Source organism: Sander lucioperca, chromosome 9, assembly GCF_008315115.2.
Source record: "Sander lucioperca isolate FBNREF2018 chromosome 9, SLUC_FBN_1.2, whole genome shotgun sequence".
NCBI classification, from domain to species: Eukaryota; Metazoa; Chordata; class Actinopteri; order Perciformes; family Percidae; genus Sander; species Sander lucioperca.
This window is the reverse complement of record NC_050181.1, coordinates 9,933,816-9,957,466: the sequence shown is the minus strand read 5'-3', so window position 1 is coordinate 9,957,466 and position 23,651 is coordinate 9,933,816. Positions and strand designations below refer to the sequence as shown.

The window sequence follows — 23,651 nt, the reverse complement described above, 5'->3', positions numbered from 1 at the left end:
GCAACATACCTACTTTTTTTTAAGCTTGCATTAGACCTACATTCATAACTAAGTACTATCATGAGGACATTTGACCATTCAGTTAAGAGGGAATGAGAAAATTAATTGGCAGAATAATCAATATTAAAAAATAACAATTACTTGCACCACGTTAACACATACAGGGAGATGGCTGTTTTCTGCAGCTCAATTTACATACAGACAGAGAATACATTTACATAGCAAAACCAGACACACACCTTAACAAAGATTACTAGCATACTTGAACTTGAATTTAAACATACAAACTTACATATCATGTACATATGCTGAGAGAATATACAGTAAATACATGTCTGCTTACTAATGAATGAAACGTCTGCATGTTGTAGGCTATATTAATTGATGTTTACATTACGAAAACCCTTATTTACCCTGTCTTCACAAGTTATTAACATAGGCTAATTACATTTTATTATACAATAACATTTGACATTTGCAATTGATCAACATGTTACATTGTATAGGCCTATAGTTAATAAATAGAAAGATGGGGTACATAATTAATCTCAAAGGCAAATTGTAAAACACATTTAATAATTCTGTATAGATGATACAACATATCAAATATGTAACTATAAAACACAGTGAATGTGGCACCTGTTGATTATAAATATTCTGTATGTACCATTTTATTGCACTGACTAAAGTTTACAAAACAAATTAGGGGACCTGATGAATTAAAGGGGGTTGATTTTACCACCTTAAGGGACACATAGTGTTCTGACACTTCTCGGAATAGCTCCTATGTTTTCCTCCTCAGGAAGTGTGCTGTACTTTCCTCTGTCAAAGCCCTTTTTGAAACGGAAACTGTGCCACATGGTGGTCAATGAACGTTCCTGCAGGATAAAGTCACATTTTAACAAGAAAACATACTTTTTACTTTATATATATATATATATATATATAATTTTACTACCAAATAATGCCAAATAAATGCATCATTATAGTGAATGATGTTTAAATATATTTGAAGTTCCTCAGATAGCTGATGTTGTGACACAGACGAGGGTTTCATCCACTTACTCTTTAAAATGTCCCTACTCTGAGTAAATATGTCTTTACTTATTTGACTGATTTCTCTAAACTGTATTTCTTTTTTTTAATTTTCAGCACCATTAAACATCTGTGCCTTCAACTTTAGTCTAAAAATAATGAATTTCAGGTTACAAGGCCTTTGTAAGTATTATTTGAATTTCATTTTTCCTTGTAATGCAAGTATGAAAGTTTTTTTTATTATTCGTATTCATATGTAATGGTTAATGTCCTATTCTTGGTTGTAATCCTAATTTAGATTTGTTTTAGGTACCGTTTTAGTATTAACAGTAGCAAAGGCAGAAAAAAGTCATTTATTGTTGGTCCAAACCAAATCAGCTTAGGGTATCAATCAGCACAAGGCCACGCGCAGGAAAAGCAGATCGTATTTTAAACATAATATGGAGAAAACATGTTGTTTGACTAGTAGTTCAAACGATTAATTTTTTAACATTAAGACCCTTTATTACAGTTAATTAAAGTCGCAACGACTGAAACTCAACATGAACTCCCCTCTGCAGTGAAGGAATCGACCGGAAATAAAACGATGATCCTGGCACGCTATTGGTCCAAAGTTCCCCGCGAAAAAACGTCACTCGCAGTTTCGCGCCAGATCTGCAGCACTCGGACGTACACACAAGAAGAGGTAAGAATAGATACTTTGATTAACTTTTCCCTTCTATTCTATTTTCCGATCTATTGATCATATTGATTAAATCAAACCTTCTGTTATTACACATGTTTGTTTGATTTAGCATCAACTTGCAAGCGCACGTTTAAGTGTTAAATCAGGTCTAACAGCGTGTCAGGTTATTGTTTCCTCTGCAGCCACATGTTAAATGGTGGAAAGGTTATTGTCAACTGACCCAAAACCTTCAAAAATTGTAGCAAAAGCACAATTAAGTAATTTAACAATACATTTATACATAAAATAGCAGCATCGTGTGTTAAAGTATAAAAAATGTAAGTAAACGTGAGCTATTAAGAATTGGGAGTTAACGTTAACTTATTGATGCATCAGTTAAACATGTGAAGGAAGGCAATATTTTTAACTTGACGGTTGGTAGAGTGATACTAACGTTAGACAACTGTTTCATTATACTTTTATGTAGTTTAAACTGTAGCTGTTAATGTTATTTCGAGTTGATTGTATGTTTTGCATGTAACGTGTTAGTCTACAGAGTAACTAGAGGAGCCAGATAAATGTATTGAGTAAGAATAGTAGTGTATTAATTATGACAAAAGGAAATATTAAACCACGGTATTGGTAAACAAAACCTGCAATCAGCATCAAATAAATGAGAACATTAATGATCAAAATATGACGGTGTTTAAACAATACAATAAAACCACATAGTATAGAGGGCTTTAAAAGACAACAGTCCACACTTTAACAATATACCTAAACATCAGCACCCTCAAATTTGGCAAGTGAATAAACCAGAAAGTGTCGGAACATATCTGATCTTGGACTCACTTAGAGTATTATTTTTAGCAGGTATTGTGGTATGAAAGTGGAACAAAAAAAGGGACAAACAAAATGCCCAACCTAGTAAACCAAACAACTTGGAGGGCAGGAAAACATTTCTAAGATGTCGAAAGTACATTTTTCTACAAATTCAGTAGATCTACCTGCCACAATCTGCCTTGTAAAATGTTGTGGCTGCACAAAACAAACTTGGTGGTTGAAATCCATCCGCAAGGTGTTGTGCTAAAAACCCTACCTGAGAGAAAAAAGGCAGTTTTGGTTTCCCTGCAGAAGTCAGTATATTTTGGCAAACAAATAATTTACTTGAATTAATTTGATCTTCAGATATCCAAGCAACAATGTCTTCCCCAACATCGACTCCTGGTGGCCGCAAGCGAGGAAGGAACACCAACCCATCCACACGTAAGTTGATGTGTCCAAAATGAAACAAAACCCGTTGCCCAACAGTTCCTTATGATTTAAATTGCTGTGTGTGTGTGTGTGTGTGTGTGTGTGTGTGTGTGTGTGTACTGTTGTTAACTTGTCTTTTTGTCTTGTGTATCCTCAGCCAGCAGTGAGGGCCCCACCTCGCCTCCCTCTCAGCGGCGCAGAGGCCAGGACTCCTCCACCGGGGACCTGATGCCGATGCCCACCTCCCCGGCCACCGACATGCTCAGTCCCGCAGCACCTCAGGATAATTCTCTGTTATCCAGCCCGCGACCCTCAGGTACCAATCGCACATTTTGAAGTTTCTTTGTGTGGTCAGTTTTAGCCTTATCCAATGAAAATGTAGGACTGTTTTAATATTCTTTGTTGTGACACACTTGATTGAACTCAAGTCTCTTTTTTTTTTTTTTTTTTTTAAAACCAGTCCTACCCAATGAAGTGGACATGAGCTCCCCTCTGATGTATGGGACCCCCAGCTCCAGGGTTGAAGGGACCCCACGCAGTGGAGTGCGTGGCACTCCAGCCAGACAGCGTCCTGATCTGGGGTCAGTCAGGAAGGCTCCACAAGTCGATCTTCAGTCAGAGCCGGTCAGTGGAGGAGTCAAGAATATAATTTAGATTGCCTTGGTCATTCATTGTAATTGAATGAGCCAGGATAAGACAATTGGCGTGAAACTTTTCAGATTAAAGTTGATACGGATGACAAACCTAAAAACCACAGACAATAATACTTTCTTTATGTTTTTTGGCAGCCAAGTGCTGATGGAGCCGTAACCAGTGAGTCAAACACAGGCCAGAGGCTGGTGATCTGGGGGACTGATGTCAATGTCGGGACCTGCAAGGAGAAGTTTCAGGTATGACATTTTGCATTTCACCTAGTATAAGATATTCCCCATTCTTAGTACAGAAGAGGTAATTGTTTGCATGCCTTGCGTCACTTTGCTTTCAGAGGTTCCTGCAGAGGTTCATTGATTTAACTTCCACTGAAGATGAGAATGCTGGTCTGGACCTGAATGAGCCTTTATACATGCAGAAGCTGGAAGAGGTAGTGTACTTTTTATGTTTATTTCATTGTGGTCTGTTAGAATTTCCTGGTTCTGTTGCCGATATGAGGGGGAGAGAAAGGTGATGGTTTTTGCCTGAACATCAAGAGACATCTCAGATTTAAGTTTATCTTAAACATTAATATTTCTTTTTGTCTCACAGATCAGTGTTGTTGGGGATCCAGTGCTGAATGTGAATTGTCTGCATGTGCAGTCCTTTGATGCAGAACTTTACAGGCAGCTCATCTGTTACCCACAGGTAGTGTCCTATATTTTATTATTTTGGAGAATTGTGATCCAAATACTTTCCTGCACCATTGTTGCATACGTTTTTGCTACATTCTTAAACAAAGTGATTCATTAATCTTTATTTTGGTCTTTTAAAGTAAAATATAATTGATAAAAACTGAACATTAATGTACCCAAGTGCTTAAACAGCCACAGGATAATAAAATCAATTTTAAAAAGAGATTAGATTTATACTTAGGCTATGGCTTCAGCGTAGTATATTATGCCTACTGTACCCTTCTCGCAATACAAAAATGAGAAGTCATGAACAAGCTACAAAGTCCGGAATGCAGTGGGTAGTGACTAATGGGGTTATTGTCACACTTATTCTACACAATGTTGTAAACATCTGTTTTAAGCAACTTTGTACCATTGCATATTGATGCTAACAAGTGAGTAATTTGTTCCCTTTGTAGGAAGTCATCCCAACTTTTGACATGGCAGTCAATGAGCTTTTCTTTGAGCGTTTTCCAGACTCCATCCTGGAGTTCCAGATCCAAGTCCGCCCCTACAACGCCCTGAAAACCAGAAACATGAGGAACCTGAACCCAGAAGGTGTGTGTGTGTGGATTCATTAATCCAGCCCATGTGAAGTGAAATCATGCTTTATTAGGACTACCATACCACTAAATTTCATCCCATATTTAGTGTGGGATTTTTGTGACTGTTGTTCTTTGCTTTGAGAAAATGTGAGGCATCAGCTCCAGGCTGAAGCGTCTGTGTGCATTATGTGTTGCCTCCACAGACATCGATCAGCTGATCACTATCAGTGGCATGGTGATCCGCACCTCACAGCTCATCCCTGAGATGCAGGAGGCTTTCTTCCAGTGCCAGGTGTGCGCCTTCAGCACTCGTGTGGAGGTGGATCGCGGGCGCATCGCTGAGCCGTCTGTGTGCCGCAACTGCAACACCACCCACAGTCTGGCAATCGTTCACAACCGCTCAGTCTTTTCAGACAAACAGATGGTGAGCGTTCGATAGGGTTGGTGACGGGGCATATTGCTTCTAGTCAGCGGCACCTAATCTCAGATCTTTTGAGTGGTAATCACCGGCGTGTTGCTGTTGTGGTCATGACATCTGTTCATTTATTGAACTTGTTTTACAACAGGTCAAAATTCAAGAGTCTCCTGAAGACATGCCGGCTGGTCAGACTCCTCACACAACTATTGTCTATGCTCACAATGACCTGGTTGATAAAGTGCAGCCAGGAGACCGCATAAACATCACCGGTAAGATTTCCCTGTACTGCTAGGTAGGGATGTCCCGATCAGGTTTTTTTGCCCTCGAGTCCGAGTCATTTGATTTTGAGTATCTACCGATAGCGAGTCCCGATCCGATACTTGTTCCTTATTTTTTATTTAATTCACCTTATTTTAACATTCAACAACTCTGTTAACAAACAGAGCAAATCTGTTACATATCTCACAGTTTGCTATGGCAATGTTGTCATCAACTTTATAATACCTCCAGACCGCAGACATACTCGCGCTTTCCGCTTCAAGCTGTTTCCGTGTTCTACTTTGCCGGCATTTAACCAATAGCGTCTCTGCAACAAAGTGATGTCATGCCGCACGCGTTGCTGTTTCTGTGTGGAGTCAAAAGGGTCTAACTCTGTGCCACTGCATAACTATAGATGTGTTAAAAAATAATGAGAATATATATATATCCAAGTCCTGATCGGGAGGTAACGTCCGATTCTGATCGAGTCTGAAACCACGTGATCGGGCCCGATTTCCAATCACGTGATCGGATCTGGACATCCCTACTGCTAGGGTCGAGTTTTTTCATTATCGAATAATGTGCCTGTTAATTTTGTCTACTGTTTGGTTTATAAAATGCCACAAAATAGTCAAAATTGACTATTGATTTTTCCAGAGCCAAAGTTTATGTCTTCTGATTGCTTTAATGTCAAACCAACTGCCTAATACCCAGAAATATTCAGTGTTCACTGATTTAAAACTGCAAATCCTCACAAATGAGAAGCTGGAACTAGACAGAATATTTCAAATTTTTGCTTGAAACAATTCATTATATTAGAATAATTGCATATTAACTTTCTGGTAATAGACCAACCAGTCTTTTAAGCGCTAATATTGTCTATAATATGAAATGAAATTGGGAAAAATGGCAGTCACAATATTATCTAATCCCAAGATAACCTCTTTTTATGTTTCTTGTTTTGTCAGTCATAGAGATCTTAACAGCTCCTCAAATGTCCCCGCAGGTGTCTACAGAGCAGTCCCAATGCGCGCAAACCCACGTCAGAGCAACGTAAAGTCGGTGTACAAGACACACATCGATGCCATCCACTTCCATAAGACGGACGAGAAGCGCCTGCACGGTTTGGACGAGGACGCCGAACAGAAGCTCTTCACCGAGGACCGGGTGCAGACCCTGAAGGAGCTGGCAGCCAAGCCAGACGTCTACGAACGCCTCTCCTCAGCCCTCGCACCAAGTATCTATGAGCATGAGGACATCAAGAAGGTGTGTATGTGAATAGACGCAAGCCAAAACACAAGTGTTAACCACACTGATTTGCCAATAGCACTTGTGAGCCCTAATTAGCACAGCAGACATTGTTATATCTTTTTGTAGGAAAAACTAGGTGCAATAAATAACATAAATGACTCCATTCACGTAGGTGAGATAGTTTCAGAGTTCTGATATTGTGCAAGCTGGCTCACTGGGACACTTGGGCTACATTTGGACTGCAGGCAAATGTCATTTGTTTCTCAAATCAAATCTTTATGACAGACTGTCTGCAAGTGATCATCAGATTGGATTTGGATGTCCAGACATCACCAACCTTTCTGCATGGGTTGCTGTGGCAACGACGTAGGCGTCAGTAACTATGTAGCTACGCTTGTGATATGGCGTTCAAACATGGAAGTGTGAGAATGGAGGTCTATCATTCGGCCCTCCAAACAATCCCGCTTCAAGTCGCGGTGCAGACAATTTATTGCATACGCTCTCACTCTGGATTTGACGTTGTCTTTATGTGTTTCGTTGGGAGGGACGCAAAAAGACACAATCTGATTTAATCATCCGGACTGAGGCGCATCTGTAAAAATCTGATTGGAATCGCATACTACCTCCAAATTTGGTTTGGATACAATTTGCAAAAATCACATTTAATGTTTGCTGTCGAGACTTTTTAAAATCAATCTGGATGCAATCTGGATGTGCCAAAAAACTCATTTGGGCTGACAGTGAGCCATCATTAACAAAATCCCTGCTATGACCAGTCATAATGTCTATTTATTATCCCTGGAATCATTAATAGTCATACTTTTATATTATTAGTCACACCTGTGGCAGGTCAAATTAAGGTTGTGTAAAAATCTAGTTAATAGGGTGTAAACCCAAATTAAGATAATAAGATAAAGATGTTAACATAAGTATGATGATATCGCTTGAAACACAGCTTATGTGCTCTTGACAGAATCTAATAACATAATTTTAATGGTCACAGAAAAGGCTTCAGGCCCTCTAAGGCAGAGCAAGGAGAAAAGCTATGTATTAAAACTAGTGCTGTCAAAATAACACGTTCATTTCGATTAATTAATCTGAGAAAAAAATAACGCGTTAAAAAAAATAACGCAGATTAATCCATTCCATATTGACGTTTGACCCGGAGCTGTTCTAGCCACCATTCGACTGTAAAATGAAGGAGGGAGATGAGAATGTTCTGCCTGGATCATTAACTGGAACATTTACTTGTAAAAATCTTCTTCCTGCCAACCCTGGCTACCGAAATCTGGTGCCACTGATATGTCTGCGCTTCTCTCTGGTGCTCTGAAGACGATACAGGCAACACAAACACCGCTGCACGTGACGCTAGTTAACACTATACTCGACAGCAGCTAATGTTAACCTACAGCTAGCTAGTTAACACTATACTCGACAGCAGCTAACGTTAGCCTACAGCTAGCTAGTAGCTGGATTAAAAACGGTTACAATGCTGACAGTTAACGCTGAACGGTGTAAAGTTTGACTTTTTTACTGTAGAGGATTCAACACCGGTATGTAAGTCTGCAGCTGCCGTTGGAAAAACAACACAGACGGTGCGTTCAATGAAACTGGTAAACTACAGCCTCGTGGTGCATTTGAAGTTATTGTAAATGGCCTTTTCCCATCTGGTGGTGGTTTTTGTCGTTCAACAGCAATTTACTAGTGAAATAAGTTATTGTTATACATTATTATTAAATCATTTAATTTTGACCATATGGCCTTAGCAATAAACAAGCCGTTCTTTAATGTCACCAACTGTAGTTTAGTACCCTTTTTTTTTCTTTTCTTTTTTTACTTTCTTAAAAAGTATCGGTTCAGGCACCATTAATTATATATGTGATTAATTTCGATTAATTAATCACAGAGTATGTAATTAGATTACATTTTTTAATTGATTGACAACCCTAATTAAAACCCTTTTTATTTAAAAAATTGAAAAGCTGACTGAGTACACCTGCCACTTTTGTCATATCTCATGAGTTAAAAATCTTTGATCTTATCTGTAATCTGACATTATTTAGAATAGCAATTTGTTCATTTCTTCAAGACAAAGTCTTGGCAGCACTCCTGTGGTTCTATAAAAAAAAAAGCTAAAGATTCTCCTCATGGCTTGATAATTTTTTTGCTGAAATTCTGCAGATGCATTCATTAGAGGATGCATGATAGCCGTCAGCTTTCCTTTTTGATTATTACACATCATGCAGTCAACAAGAAAACTATTGCACCTGTTCACCTGTGAGAATATTTAGAAATATGAATAAATATGTATGACTTTTTTATTTACGAGTATTTATTTTCCTTTCTGTGGGTCCCAGGGCATTTTGCTGCAGCTGTTTGGCGGGGCTCGTAAGGACTTCAGTCAGACCGGCCGGGGCAACTTCCGTGCAGATGTGAACATCCTGCTCTGCGGAGACCCCGGCACCAGTAAGTCCCAGCTGCTGCAGTACGTCTACAACCTGGTGCCCCGTGGCCAGTACACGTCGGGGAAGGGCTCCAGTGCTGTGGGTCTCACCGCCTACGTGATGAGGGACCCAGAGACCAGGCAGCTGGTCCTGCAGACCGGGGCTCTAGTGCTGAGCGACAACGGCATCTGTTGCATCGATGAGTTTGACAAGATGAGTGACAGCACACGCTCTGTGCTGCATGAAGTCATGGAGCAGCAGACCCTCTCCATTGCCAAGGTATGTTGGACAAATTATGAACAAGTATGAGCAGATAAGACTGAACACTCAAATATTACAAAATATATTATAACAAAATATGCTTAAGTTACAAAAGAAAAGGTTCTCACTATTTTTGTTTGTTTGCAGGCTGGAATTATTTGTCAGCTAAACGCCCGTACCTCTGTGTTGGCTGCTGCTAACCCTATTGAATCTCAGTGGAACCCCAAAAAAACCACGATTGAGAACATTCAGCTGCCTCACACACTGCTGTCCAGGTGAGTACCATCAGTCAGCACCATCACACTGAAACACTTGATAGAATTTTTTTTTTCACAATCATGAAAGTTCACGCAGTGAAATTGTTGCTCAATAGGTTGGTAATTTAGCAAATTGGCAGCATTTATCAGCTGTAAAAGAGGTGTTGAAATTAGCACTTTGACACAGTGTGACGTTTCAAAGCAACATTTGGTCTCATGTGTGCCTAAAGTGCAGGTGAATCAATACGCATAATGGCAACAATCATTCCTATATTTAGGTGAAGCAAATGGCTCAATAAAAAAGTTAGAAAAGTCAGGTGATTGGTATTGATAAAGAGGAACTGCAGTTGATTATAGCATACAGGACATCCAACCTAATGTCATCCTTTTTCATTATGTTTTTATTAGTTTCTCAGTTGTCATGTTACTGGTTTTTAACGCGGCATTACATGCTCCAACAGATTCGACCTCATCTTCCTGATGCTGGATCCCCAAGACGAGGCTTACGACCGCAGGCTGGCCCACCACCTGGTGTCGCTGTACTACCAGAGTGAGGAGCAGATTGAGGAAGAGTTCCTCGACATGGCTGTGTTGAGGGACTACATCGCATATGCACGAACATACATCAATCCAAGGCTGAGTGAGGAAGCGAGCCAGGCTCTCATTGAGGTCTGTTTTCTCTAAGAATTTCCACAATTTATGTACATCATGTTGAATATTTACAAAAAGGAATGCCTAATAACATTGGTCTTTTAAATGCTAACAGTGGAGTAATATTCATTAGACATTGGCCCCTTCACTGACCTTGTGCATGTTGATCCTCAGGCCTATGTAGACATGAGGAAGATAGGTAGTGGTCGGGGCATGGTGTCCGCCTACCCCAGACAGCTGGAGTCCTTGATCCGCTTGGCAGAGGCCCACGCCAAGGTGCGCTTCTCTGAGAAGGTGGAGACCATTGACGTGGAGGAGGCCAAGCGGCTGCACAGAGAGGCCCTCAAACAGTCAGCCACTGACCCCAGAACAGGATTTGTTGACATCTCTATTCTCACAACAGGTATGCAACACAGGGCCTCGTGAATATGAACTGCTTGTTTTGGATGCATTTGGAATAACAACAATTTATGGAGGCAATGTGTGACATGAGACTGGATGAGAATTAATACTAAACAGGGACACTCCATCCAAAATCCTGATTATCAAAAAAGTTATCTTCGAAAACTTCTTGGTAGTTTTTATGTGACCAACAAAACCAGCTGACTGGGAGAGCAACAATTAGATTGGCATTTCCAGTGAATCTGACACGGCGCCATCTAAAAAATAGCTCACATGTGAAGTTCCCGGATGTAGTAGCTCTATCTATCTGACATTTTATAAAACAATTGCCGAATCAAAAAGAAACTGCAGATAAATTGACAATGAAAATAATCATTAGTTGCAGCTAGACGCTGTATTTGAGTGTATTATTTTGTGATTCCAGGTATGAGTGCCACCGCCCGCAAACGCAAGGAGGAGGTCGCCCAAGCCCTGAAGAAACTGATCCAGGCCAAAGGAAAGACACCTGCCATGAAATACCAGCAGCTGCTTGAGGATCTCCGAGGACAGTCTGAAAATGTAAATATTTATTTTGCCTTCATTGTACTACCTTTTTGAAATCAATTCGCAAATGTAATTTCAGTGCTATGAGAACAGCATGCTCTTTGATTCTGATTTGGTTGAACCAGAGCAGAGGTCTTTCATTTCTAGTCCATGACAGTGATACATCATTAGATATTGGCCAGCCAGTTTATAATGTTGGTAAATAAATTACATGAAAAGCTTTGAAATTAGCTATGATTTAACATTTCTAAAAAGTATTTTTTTAATTTTTATTATACATTGTCCATTTTTATCATCACCACCACTTCCTGTAATGACTTCCTTCTTTGTCACTTTGTTTTCAGGCGATCACTAAGGAGCTGTTCGACGAGGCTCTCCGAGCCCTGGCTGACGAGGATTACTTGACGGTTACTGGAAAGACTGTCCGTCTGCTCGCCTAAGGCACACCCTGCAATTATGTACAGTCCTTAATTTTAAACCCTATCCTGTGTCAGCCTATTTCACATGCTGTAATATTTTGTATAATTGAACCACCACATGTTTACATGTTTCTGGCCTTACTAGATGTTTGACTATCCTGCAATTTAGAGAAATATATAACCGCATGACTCGTTCAAACTTTGGTGTCCTGTTGTGATTTTAAAAAATAGAAAGAAAACAAAACGCACATACTGGCAGTTAATAGAGCTAATATTCAAAAGTGCTTGTATTTCATTTGTTTGTTACCTGTTTTCAAGTAATGCTCTTGCTGTTTTTGTGTTATGGTAAAAAGCTCTTTTGTACCAACTTTGTAATGACAGAGTTAAGTCAGTCACTTATTTTCACAGAGCTGAATTGTCCTTGTAGCTTGCATTGATCACTTGTTAATAGAGAGGGGAAAATAAAATGTTCACTGAAAATGCTTGGATATTTTATTTTTTCCAATATTGGTAAGTTGAATTAAATTCCAGTGTTTCTATTATATTTCCCTCTGAGTATCTTAAAGGATTGCTGTATGTATATACGTGTATTGCTATACATCAGTCTAAATGGTTTTGGTGTGAGTTGCCTAGTTTAATGCAATATAATTTGTACCGTCAGTTAAATGCGTTATTAACGGCGTTAACGCAAACCCATTTTAACGACGTCAATTTTTTTTATCATGAGATTAACATTCTTTTTGGCATAGCAAACTTTGTAGTTTTTTTCACATGCTGTTGCAACAACTAGTAATGTTAGAAAAACTACAACACCACACCGGATCTAGCTAGACCGGAAACAAAACACACTTGTTTGGGCTTGCGAGCCGGCCAAAGAGTAGTAGGCTAACATTACGTTTTGAGTGGATGGCGAGCGTGAGACGCCGAAATGAATGCCCATAAGATTCTGAATGGAAAGTTTACTTTTAAAAAGTTGCCAAATGGTTCCATTGACAAGACCAAAGTGATCTGTGTGTTTTGTCGTTGTGAACTGAGCTATCATCGCAGCACGTCCAGTCTGAAATACCACTTGATGGCCAAGCACACAGCTGATGCAAATTCTCCGCCCCCTCGTCAAAGCCAGGCGACAAAAGCACAAAGCAAGCCGATCCACTTTTCCATGTTGATAAGAACATTAAAATGAGAAAAAATAATGGAACAAAAAGAAATCTAGGAACATTTAGAATAGATAAAAATGTGCGATTAATTGCGAGTTAACTATGACAATGTGATTAATCGCGATTAAATATTGTAATTGTTTGACAGCACTAAATATAATACATCCATGGTTTTATGTAGGAACTATTTTCTTTCTACCATAATTGCTACATGAAACAGCTCACAACCAGGTCTTTGGATTATCTTGAGTAACCGGGTCATGATTTCTGGAAAAAGACATTGTGCCACTTTGAGCCCCACAATCCGAGTGCCATATAGTCAGCAGCAGTGGCAGCAAAAACTGTCCTGTCCTGTTAGTAGTGTCCTGTACACTGTCCTGTGACTCCATGACTGGACAGTCAGACACTGTCCTGTGACTCTGTGACACTGTCCTGTCCTGACACAGTGTCTGGGAGTCTTACTGTCCCGGGACAGTCATGGAGTCACAGGACAGGACAGTTTTTGCTGTCACATAGTTCCATAATATTGGAGGCAGACATCTCCAACACTGAGCAACGCTGTAATTGGCAACAGTATGAACTGTTGAGCTAATGGATTGTACTGTATACTCGGAGTGTGGACTCATACTGTTTTGTACTTGTTCATAAATCATAGTCATGAGAAACTTTCTCAAAATAATGACTTATTTCGAACGAATTACTTAGTTTCTCAAAAAATGACTTAGTATGTCAAAATAATGACTTAGCTAGTATCTCAAAATAATGACTATATTAGTTTCTCAAAAATAATGAGAAACATTATCAAAATAATGAGAAGCTTTTTTAAAATATACTAAGTCATTATTTTAGAGATACTAATTAGTCATTGTAATGAAAGCATTTTTTTTGTATCACAATGGCGGAAATGGCCTTTCATAAGTGTGAACCAGCAGCTTGCAGTGCCGTGATCTGCCGGTGAGATATGTTGCTGTCGGTTCGTCTGTGATGTCACAGTTGTGTGTGCTTCTGGACTCGGCTGAAGAAGATGGCGGCCTCCTCAGGTTTGTGTGCCTTCAAATCTCACATCTACACCGACACAAAGTATGGGCGAAGCAGTGGACGCGCAGTCATCACAGCCACCAAACGTAGCAACTTAATAACTCACAGATGTTTACAAAATTGCTCTGAATTTTAATTTATTGTTAATGTCTCTTCTCGGTAAAGCAATGGTCTTCACGGGAGCCATCTATCTCATGGAACGGTATTTGCTAACCTAGCTTAAATGAGCGAATAGCTTGACCCGAGTTAGCTAAAATAGCTCAAAGGTGTCAGAAATAAGCGTCAGTATTGTAAATAATGAATTAATGTGTCACAAAAAAAATCCATAGCTAATACAGTGCGATATAAGAGTTTAATGGGGTATAAATGTTGCCGTTAATATAAGGATTGTAAACAATAGCTAGCTTAGCTAACGTTAATTTACTAGAATATTCCAACACCGCGAGGCAGTTGATGCCGTTGTTTATTTGATCGGAATAGCTGTTAAGTTAACATAATTTTGTTGACTTTCCAGGCACAACTCATTTGTGTGGCTTACTAGACATTAAGCCGCAAAAATGTAACCGTGACACATTATGTGGGGATTTGGTAGCTTCTCTGTGACACACCTCACATTGCAACACCACCACCATCACGGTAACGTTAACGTTATTAAGGAACCCTGACCAGCACTTAACTTGCTTACGTTGTTGTCAACGGGTTTCTTTAACCCCAGGAATAGATGCAGAGATTAACTCCGTGTCTTTATATAAGGTAGGTTTTGGGCATTTTTAGGTGGTGTATAAACCAACCAGATGTTAAACGTTACGCTGCTGTTGGCACGCTTTGTTTCAGCAAGTAGTCGGAGCCCATGGTTTCTTAGGCGCACGGCAGAACGCGTGGTTGACAAGCTTACAAAATAAACTGCGAATTTCAGAAAAACCTAAATACTATCTATATGCTTTTTTGTATATGGTTCAACGTAACGTCAGTTTATTCTGCGTCTGTTTAGCTAGCTATACACCACGGGAATGTAATTGAAAATTCAAGAAACGGGAAGTAACTTCATAATAGAAACTACCTTAGGGCAATTTGGCGCGACCTGCTGATTCATTTCTATCCTAGCAAGGTTTAAGTTACTAGATGCCGGAAATAACAGTTAAAATGACTGGCATGGGGACGCCACAAGACTCTTGTTATTTAGATTTTAGAGTAAATTGAATCACAAATTACAATCGGAGTAGACCAAATGTGTGCCTCTGGTGTATTATTATTATTATTATTATTATTATTATTATTATTATTTGTGAATAAAAGCAGGGGGGGGGGGGGGGTGTTCGAAAACAACATGCAATATTTAAATCCCCCTTGCAATACCATGGATATAGTGCCACTCAGCCAGGCATGCCAAACACTTAAATATGTACTTCAATATTCAATGAAAAATACAGCGCTTTCAAGCCGGAGAGAGGAATTCACTTTGCGGCGAAAACAAAATACTTTCACCCAGGAAATGCTCGTTCGGTCCTCGGGAATGTCTTAATCCAAACTACAATGTTTTTCCTAAACGTAACTAGTCGTTTTGGTGCCTAAACTTAACTTTCATGGCTTCACGACGCTAACTTTTTCTGGCTAGGCTCTACTACACTGCCTCTGAAAGGACTGTCATCTGGCGGTGCCTGTACCCGGCTCACAGCCACCTAATGGCAGCTAAACTTTAAACTTTAAATTTTAGGTATATAATGTTCTGTTGGTGAAGTAGCATTGATCACTTTGAAGGGGGGATAGATTTTGTCTCCACCGGGGATAAAAATAATTCAGCAGAGGCAGGGGTACGTAGACCAGAAAGGGGGAAATCCCACGCATCCCCTCTGGAAAATCACACCCTAATTATTATTGTAGTTGAATGTAATACTCTCTCCCCCACAAACCTAATTTGACATGTGTTTCAGAGTTGTAGGAACAGTATTGCTTGGCAACCACAGGAGGAGGGGAATAAAACTACAGTAATAAATATGCATGAGAGGCACAAACTGAGGCTGTTCCAGACCATACTGATTTATTCTGTATTCAGTCTTTTATCATGTAGGATAGTACTGGCCTCTAGAAAGCCCTACTGATCTCACACACTAGATCAGCTACTCAAACTAAGGTATTATTTTCCTCAATGTGCAGTTACTTGGCTTTATACTTACCAAATGCTTTTTACACTTATACCGAAACACTTTTCATAAGGATTCCTTAAATTTGGTTATTAACCTTCCAATAGCTTGTTGAAAGTGAGCTGAAAAAGACTAGGCAAAGTGTAAACCCCTAACCAGAGAGTCATTATAACCAAAGATACTAAACCATCTTTGTTAATAACCTCACTGCAGCTAAAAAGTCATTGCTTAGAGGCTCATTACCACCATGCGTCTCTCTCACCAGACAAGTGTGACATCTAGTAGTAAAATTCAGTAAACCGGTCCGGTCAGGTATTTTGCTTGATGTCAAACCGGTTTGAAAATGTTTACACTGGCCCAAGCCTAGATGTGACCAAGACTATGTACTGAGCGGGACGTTTTTGAAAAACATAACACTAACAGCAAAACTAACTTTACTGGAAATGTTGAATGATTTGATGGCGTTATTTTGCGCTATAGGAAACTTGTCACTGTTTTTGGACCTTTTTTTAGGTCAAACAAGTATTCCATTAAATTAGAAAATCATTGGCAAGCTAGGGCTGTTGGAACAAATTCCGGAAGTGGAATATCATTTGAAAGGTACAAAATGAATACTACTCGAATGCTGAAATTACTGTTCAAATGTGTATTTTTTAACGTTAGCGAATCTTACCCTTCTCGCCTTGGCCTACCTGCATGTGAAAACGAAATGCTTTTGTCGCGTCACGTCTGAACAATAAGTTAGCGAGAGTTAGCAACAGAAGGCATTGTGAGATCTTAGGGCACGGAGCTACGGTAGAGAGACTGAGTAACGTCAGTAGAGAGGAAGTGACAGGCTGTGGCTGGGAATCTATAGAAGGATGGGAAATAGTGTTTTTTTTAAAAGACATCCTCTAAGTCAAAATGTTGTCATTAATTAGTTTTCTAACAGTGTCACAAGTTATTGGAGCTCAGCTGGGAGCTTCAAGGTGACAGCTAAGACCTTCAGCTGTCAGAGTCCACTTCAACTTCTTATATTAACTTCTAATATCTGTAGTCTCATTAACATGACAATCTGTAAGAAACAGGTTGCTTATAAACCAGTTAAATAGTAGTGACAGCACCGTTTGGCTTTGTTATCAATGCCAGCATGGTGGCTAACACTATTATTACTCCTTTTAGGACATTTCTGCTGTGCTTTCTAAAGGCGGATTTATGCTTCTGCGGGGGCTCTATGCAGAGCTTTTGCCGTAGCCTACATAAGTGGCCTGAGGTTTATACTTGTGCGCTGGTGTCTGCGTTGTTCTAGCGCATCTCTTTAAGAGAATAGCAGGGCTGGCATGTGTGTATGCGTGGGGAGTGTGTGGTATAGCGGATGAGAGTGATGTGATTAGCTTTGGTGCGAGTACGGACTCTTAAGGACATAAGGTGCTTTCTGACCACGGTCGGAGAGCTGTAGCAGGAGAAGTTTACAACAGAGCCGCTTCACTACGCTTGTTAGATAGTATTTAATTACAGGGTTCTCTGTTGATTTGTGTTTGCTCATGGCTGAAAATGAATGTAAACAAAGCGACATGCCAGAAATGGCAATGCAGATGCCCCTTCAAGGCTAATGTTTGAAGTCCCTCTAGTGGCAACGTGATGTCATGACTTTGTGTGAACATACACGCCCACTTGCCAAGTGGCGTGTTATCTGTACGCATTTTGAGCTATCCGCGTGTATGTCTACGTTGTATACAGCTGACGTAAACATACACACCACTTGGCGTGTTATCGCGAGAAGAAAGCGATGGTTGAGTTTAGGAAGCGTGACACACGGGTTGGGTTTAGGAAAAGAACAACGGGGTTGGGTTTAGTAAAAGAAGAAAGCGACGGTTGACTTTAGGAAACGTGACATGCGGGACACGATCCCCGGTCTCCTGGGTGAAAGTCCTGTGTTTGACCCATCCTCCACCCCGGCCAACCTCCCTATGCAGATTTTCGGTCTTTCATACTACTCGCTACGGCGTAAATTCACATGCAATCGCAAGGTAATGTAAGTCAATGGAGGCTGAATGGCATTGATAAACCCGCTAAAAAGCGACTATGCGTCTTGATAATACACCAATAATGGCATACGAATTGGCGTGTCATACATACGCCATTTCATGTGATCAGTCTGCTGGTGGACAGAACGTGTAACAACAACAACCACGTGCTGATAGTGGCATTGGCAATGCAAAAGCCTGAGTAGTGTAGTAAATATTTAATAATAGGATGAAATTTGAATGGTATTATAGAGGAAAATTGACAGCTCTACGGCAGGCTAATTAATCATGTTAATAATTGTTAGTTGCAGCCGTAGTATCTTAAGCATTTCTGTACTGCAGTTTCTTGTTACTTAGCAGCTGACATACGCTGATACCAGTAACACTGTGGTGAGCTAAAATTAGCCGCTATCATTAGCTGCAAACATTGATGTTTTCACCAGTGTTTGCGTGTTGGTAAAGGGCTGAAATCTCCAACAACTTTGTTTGAGCAAATGCCTTTTAAGAAAGTGTGAGAGCCACTTAAGAGTGAATCCCTCATCGTGGCCATTGCACACCAGTTATGAAATATTGATTTTTAAAAAGTGGTTTGTGAAGGCTTACTGTGATGAATGTTGTCTGAGATTGGAGGAGGTGAAATGAAAGGTTCAAAGACGGAAGGGAAAATTTGAATGTTTACCCTGTGTCCTCAGTCACGGGGCCTTTCCACTTCCCCTTCTGTGAATTTGTCTTCAAGATCATGATTATGAAAAGCAGTAGTTTTACTCGAGTGCTGGCCCCTCAACCTCCACCACTCCTCCAGCGATGAGCTGTAAGTGGTGACTCATTTACACAGCTGTGAGTGTCTGTCAGGCTGTGTGTTTAATGCCAACGTCTGAACCGTCTTCTAAGAACATTTTCCCAGTAGCTGAACGCTTTTTGACTGACTGCAATTTAAATTACGTTACGTCGCTCATAAGGTAAATCAGCCATACGTGCCCATGTGCTCCAAATCTCATGACTGTTTCCAAACAACGATGAAGACTGCAGATTTTTATAACGCAGCGTCAGATGTCTTAAATAAATGTCTTGTGAACAAGGTATCAGATTAGATGCAGCTCCACAGCAGGTATTATGGTTCTTGTATCAACCAGTCCCGTCTTGCACATGTTTAGCTCTCATACTCATTTGGATGATTTACTTCTCTATGATTAGAAAGATGAATGTGTGTGCATTTGTTTTTATTAAAGGATGCACAGTGACAGAACGCTTCGATAATGATGTTGCTGTTCAGAGGATTATTTTTCTCATTGATCTATCGATTTTTGTTTTTCTATTTATAGTTGAATTATTTTGCCTTTTTAAAAACGTAGGTGAATCGTAAAAAAAAAAATGCCTGTCATAACTCAATCTCACAATTTTTTCTTAACATAGTTTTAATTTGTTGTTTTGTCTGACTAAAAGTCCAAATTGGAAAAATATTTAACATACAAAGATAAAAGCTGAACATTTCTCACATCTGAGAAGCAGGAACCAGACAATATTTGACAATTTTCCTTGATAATTAAATGGAACAATTAATAAGTGATCAAAGTAGTTGCGGATTATTTTTATGCCGATCGACTAATCGTTTCAGCTCTATTATATTAATCTGCAAATGATTTAGTTAATTAACCAGTTAACCGTTTGGTCTATACAACGTCACAAAATAGTGGTAAGTGCCCGTCATAGTTTTCAGTGACATTTTCAATGTTACTGATGGGTTTTAATGATTCATTGTTGGTTTTGGTCTTTTTATGGAATTTGTCAGCAGTTGAAACTATGAGTATCAGACAGACATTCTCTAAATCTGTGTAATTCATATTCTATTTTTTATTATTTTAGGAGTTAAAGTTCCACGTAATTTTCGCTTGTTGGAGGAGCTTGAAGAGGGGCAGAAGGGCGAAGGCGATGGCACAGTCAGCTGGGGCCTCGAGGATGACGAAGACATGACTCTCACACGGTGGACAGGCATGATCATTGGACCTGCAAGAGTAAGGAGAGCAAACTCTGTGTGTGTGTGTGTGTGTGTGTGTGTGTGTGTGTGTGTGTGTGTGTGTGTGTGTGTGTGTGTGTGTGTGTGTGATATTGTAACCAATGTGTTTTTCTATTTTCTTGATTTTCAGACCAATTATGAGAACAGGATATACAGTCTGAAAGTGGAATGTGGATCTAGATACCCAGAGGCGTCCCCAACCGTTAGATTTGTAACAAAAATTAGCATGAATGGGGTAAACAATTCAAACGGGTTGGTAAGTGTCATCACAGATCTTGAGTCAGTGAAATTGTTTGACGTTGCAGTTTTGTGATGCTCTGTGATAACTCACTGTCCTGTCACGATGACTGATATAGTGTTTTTGTTTTGTCTTGTCACACAGGTGGATTCACGTAGCATACCAGTTTTAGCAAAATGGCAGAATTCTTATAGCATTAAAATTGTTCTTCAAGAGTTAAGACGTCTAATGATGTCCAAAGAAAATATGAAGCTTCCACAACCGCCAGAAGGACAAACCTACAGCACTTAATCGTAATGGATTGTTTTGACCCTCTGTCTTAAACCTACTCTTAGAAATATCGTGTAAAACCATCAAGAGGCTCACTTCAGTCATCAACAATGTTCTCTACAAGACCAAGATTGGATGTTCTTATTCGATAGCTCATTCAAAAAGAAAATGTCCCTGCAGTCAAGCACTGAATAGATAGTTAAGACTACAAGACCACAGTTTTCTGCCTTTAATAAACTCACTTTGACAATTACTTTTATGTTTGACATGTTCCAGCTTGAGTGGACTTGAAGAGGGAAGCATGATGCCACACAGAGGCCATACCAGAGTCCCAGTAGTTTAAGTTCAAATTCCTGATCACTGAAGTAAACGGCAAGATGTGTGAATGACGGCATGTTCTGTAACTATTACCTAGTCGAAGTGAAGCCACATTCATGAGTTTGTTAGTCAAATTTAGCAGGTTCATTAAAATATCATGCCAATTGCTAAATATTGAACTGTGGCTGTAGTCTTAAAGTAGTGTCACAATGTAAGCAAGATTGTTTTTGTTTTTTTTGTTTTTTTTTTAATAAATATATATCTGTATTTGACACGATACCAATATGTTTCTGTTCTGCAGCTCTTTGACATGTAACAGACGTTGAAGCCTGTTCTGTTCTGAAACCCTTGCATTTAACTTCTTTGGCAGGTGTATGAACTTGTGATTTTCTGAAATTAAAATCACTGTCTGCAAAAACATAACAAATCTCAAGGTTGAAGTTTATTTGACTCTCCAGCTGCACCAACATTTGCCAGTTGTCCCACTAGAGGGCCTCAGCTAACAAGTTGACTTCTGGATGCGCGAGTCATGTTGTGAGTAAGCTCTGGCTGTACCAGGTTAATGAAACTGCTGGATGACACCACACTGCAGATATATGATATGTGACTTATGCTCATTAGAATAATGTAATCGAAACATTAATTTCTCAGTGGCATATTTATTTGATGAACAAACTTGTTTCTTAATGATTTATAGTCAATCAGAACTCTGTTTTATTGTGCACTAATTCTTGTTCTGTGAACACTGCACAGTGTTTGGTAGTAGTATGTCCAGTGTGGCAGTGAGAGGCAAGGGTACTGTTCCCTCTGAGAATGTGACCTTGTGTTGCTTTTAAGCTGTTTGATTATTCACAAAGTTTAATTAAATAAATGGGCATTTAAAGGGAATTCACTGCAGATGGTGTAATCTGCCTTTAGTACACTCAGTTTGTTCATCTGTTTAATTGTGTATTGCTAAACATTAAGTTGGTGAAGCATCTTTGAATTTAGATGTGTAAACCCTATTTTCCAGGCAAAATGAGCAAGACCAAATTCTTTGTTCAAGCAATGGTCTGGGAGAGTAGCTGCTCTGTGAGGGAGGTTTAATGGTGTATTTTGGCAATTTCTGGCAATTTACATTACCATTATTCACTGGCACCAGGCTCAACTTATTTTGGAAGGAATATTTGATGGTCCAGGCGCAAAACATTGATGTGCCATCAGTCTAATTATTCGATTGACATTCTTCTACCCAGAGCTAGTGCCATTGATATTGTAAATACCCTTTATGATGGAATTTAAAACGCTGCTGGTCCCTTTCGTAAGCAAGTAAAATTCTATCGTCAAAAGCATTCAAGGCTTGAAGACTGTGTGACATCTCAAAATGGTGAATCGTGGTGGCTTCCACATTCGACCTGTGTGACCTCCTGGCCATAAATTTTGCTACAGCCGAGCCGGACTCCGGGCAGCCTGTTTTGTCTCGGGGCTGGGATGAGCACACATATGTTGGCCACGTTGACTCCACTCTGTAACACTTGTCACTGCAGCATGGCAAGGGCTTGGCATAATTTTTATTAGGGTCACATGCTGTGTGTTGAATCTGAAGACAGCTGACTTGCATAAAGATGAATTGAACCACAAAGGCATCTTGTCTCAGTATGTTTTACTTATATGAATATAAAGTATACATTTGCATGAGAAAAGCAACATATAAACAAGAAAGACATGATTGAATTGTGAATTTGTGCAGAATTTGCATATCAAAAGTCACAATTGTTTTTACTTTTAAGCTACATTTGCATAGGGTGATCTTTGATCGGTCTTTGGTTGCACTGGTATTCTTGACTGCTTCTGTCCAATCAGCTCAGAGCATTGTCCCCTAGAGGGCACTCTACACCCATGTAAGTCATTGGCAGGGCTCTGTGAAGGGGCTTCTGTTTAGAGGACATGGCTTGTGTGAAAAGGCAGGCTGCTTCCAGGCTCCATTTGTGCATGCTGTCATTATTCCTTAGAAAAGTGACGCGTTTTGCAGTTTGCTGTAGGGAACTACAGCCTGGCTTCTTGTGGGCTACTGTTCCAAAGACTCTTAGCTGGTGTCCCTGTTTGTCCTTATGGTGCTATTAAGGTTGTGCACATTGCTAGATAATTATAATATTTTGTACTATTAAGCCATTCAATCTCTGAGTGCAAATAAGATTTCTTATATCAGTTTGTGTGTGGGTGTGAGATGAGTCAGTGTTTGCTGCGGAGGATGACCTCGCTCTTCTTCAGTCTGATCAAAATGAGATTTGACTTTCTGGATGTGACAGTTAGTATGTGGGCCTTGCTTCCATCAGCTATACTCCCCTTTGCTTGCTTGTTTTGTTTATTTCCCCCCACTCGTCTCGGAAGTCATGAATATGAAATCAGAAGTGGCTTGTGTTGCAGCCAGTTCACTCAGCAGCACAGTCATCCCCAAATATAAAAGAGACAGCCCCAGGTTACACAGGCTCATTCCCCACATGTATTTCCAGAGCAGACTTCTGTGAACCTTTTTTTCATGATGACTACTCTTTTTTTGAGAATCTCATTTGAATGGAAGTAGCAAATCCTTCCCTGACTATTTAACCTCCAGCCCCATCACACTAATCTGAATTTTAAACTTGTGCACCTGCACAAAAGCACCAGCTGAAGCTGCACTGGAAGCTCACTGAGCTTATTACACTTGTACCACCCGGTTTATTT

The 23,651-nt window shown here is 39.8% G+C and overlaps 2 protein-coding genes across 4 annotated transcripts; both read left to right on the top strand.

The window, feature by feature from the left end:
* The first annotated feature begins 1,580 nt into the window (after window positions 1-1,580).
* On the top strand, window positions 1,581-12,241 carry mcm4 (minichromosome maintenance complex component 4). 2 transcript variants are annotated; one of them, XR_004104037.2, is made up of 18 exons: window positions 1,581-1,720; window positions 2,888-2,965; window positions 3,111-3,269; window positions 3,414-3,577; window positions 3,742-3,843; window positions 3,939-4,034; window positions 4,196-4,291; window positions 4,737-4,875; window positions 5,066-5,286; window positions 5,429-5,549; window positions 6,545-6,804; window positions 9,147-9,512; window positions 9,642-9,769; window positions 10,213-10,420; window positions 10,577-10,805; window positions 11,229-11,362; window positions 11,692-12,105; window positions 12,148-12,241. XR_004104037.2 is itself a non-coding variant. In XM_031294077.2 (17 exons), the coding sequence occupies exons 2-17, from the start codon at window positions 2,902-2,904 to the stop codon at window positions 11,785-11,787; spliced, it is 2,583 nt and encodes an 860-aa protein (XP_031149937.1). In that variant the 5' UTR covers window positions 1,581-1,720; window positions 2,888-2,901; the 3' UTR covers window positions 11,788-12,241. The 2 variants fall into 2 exon arrangements, 1 of the variants encoding a protein (XP_031149937.1); XM_031294077.2 differs by having other exon boundaries at window positions 11,692-12,241.
* Window positions 12,242-13,726: 1,485 nt separating this feature from the next.
* Window positions 13,727-21,375, top strand: ube2v2 (ubiquitin-conjugating enzyme E2 variant 2). 2 transcript variants are annotated; one of them, XM_031294074.2, is made up of 4 exons: window positions 13,727-13,963; window positions 19,972-20,120; window positions 20,253-20,378; window positions 20,505-21,375. In XM_031294074.2, the coding sequence occupies exons 1-4, from the start codon at window positions 13,948-13,950 to the stop codon at window positions 20,649-20,651; spliced, it is 438 nt and encodes a 145-aa protein (XP_031149934.1). In that variant the 5' UTR covers window positions 13,727-13,947; the 3' UTR covers window positions 20,652-21,375. The 2 variants fall into 2 exon arrangements, with proteins under 2 accessions (XP_031149934.1, XP_031149935.1); XM_031294075.2 differs by lacking the exon at window positions 13,727-13,963 and adding an exon at window positions 14,025-14,047.
* The last annotated feature ends 2,276 nt before the right edge of the window (window positions 21,376-23,651 follow it).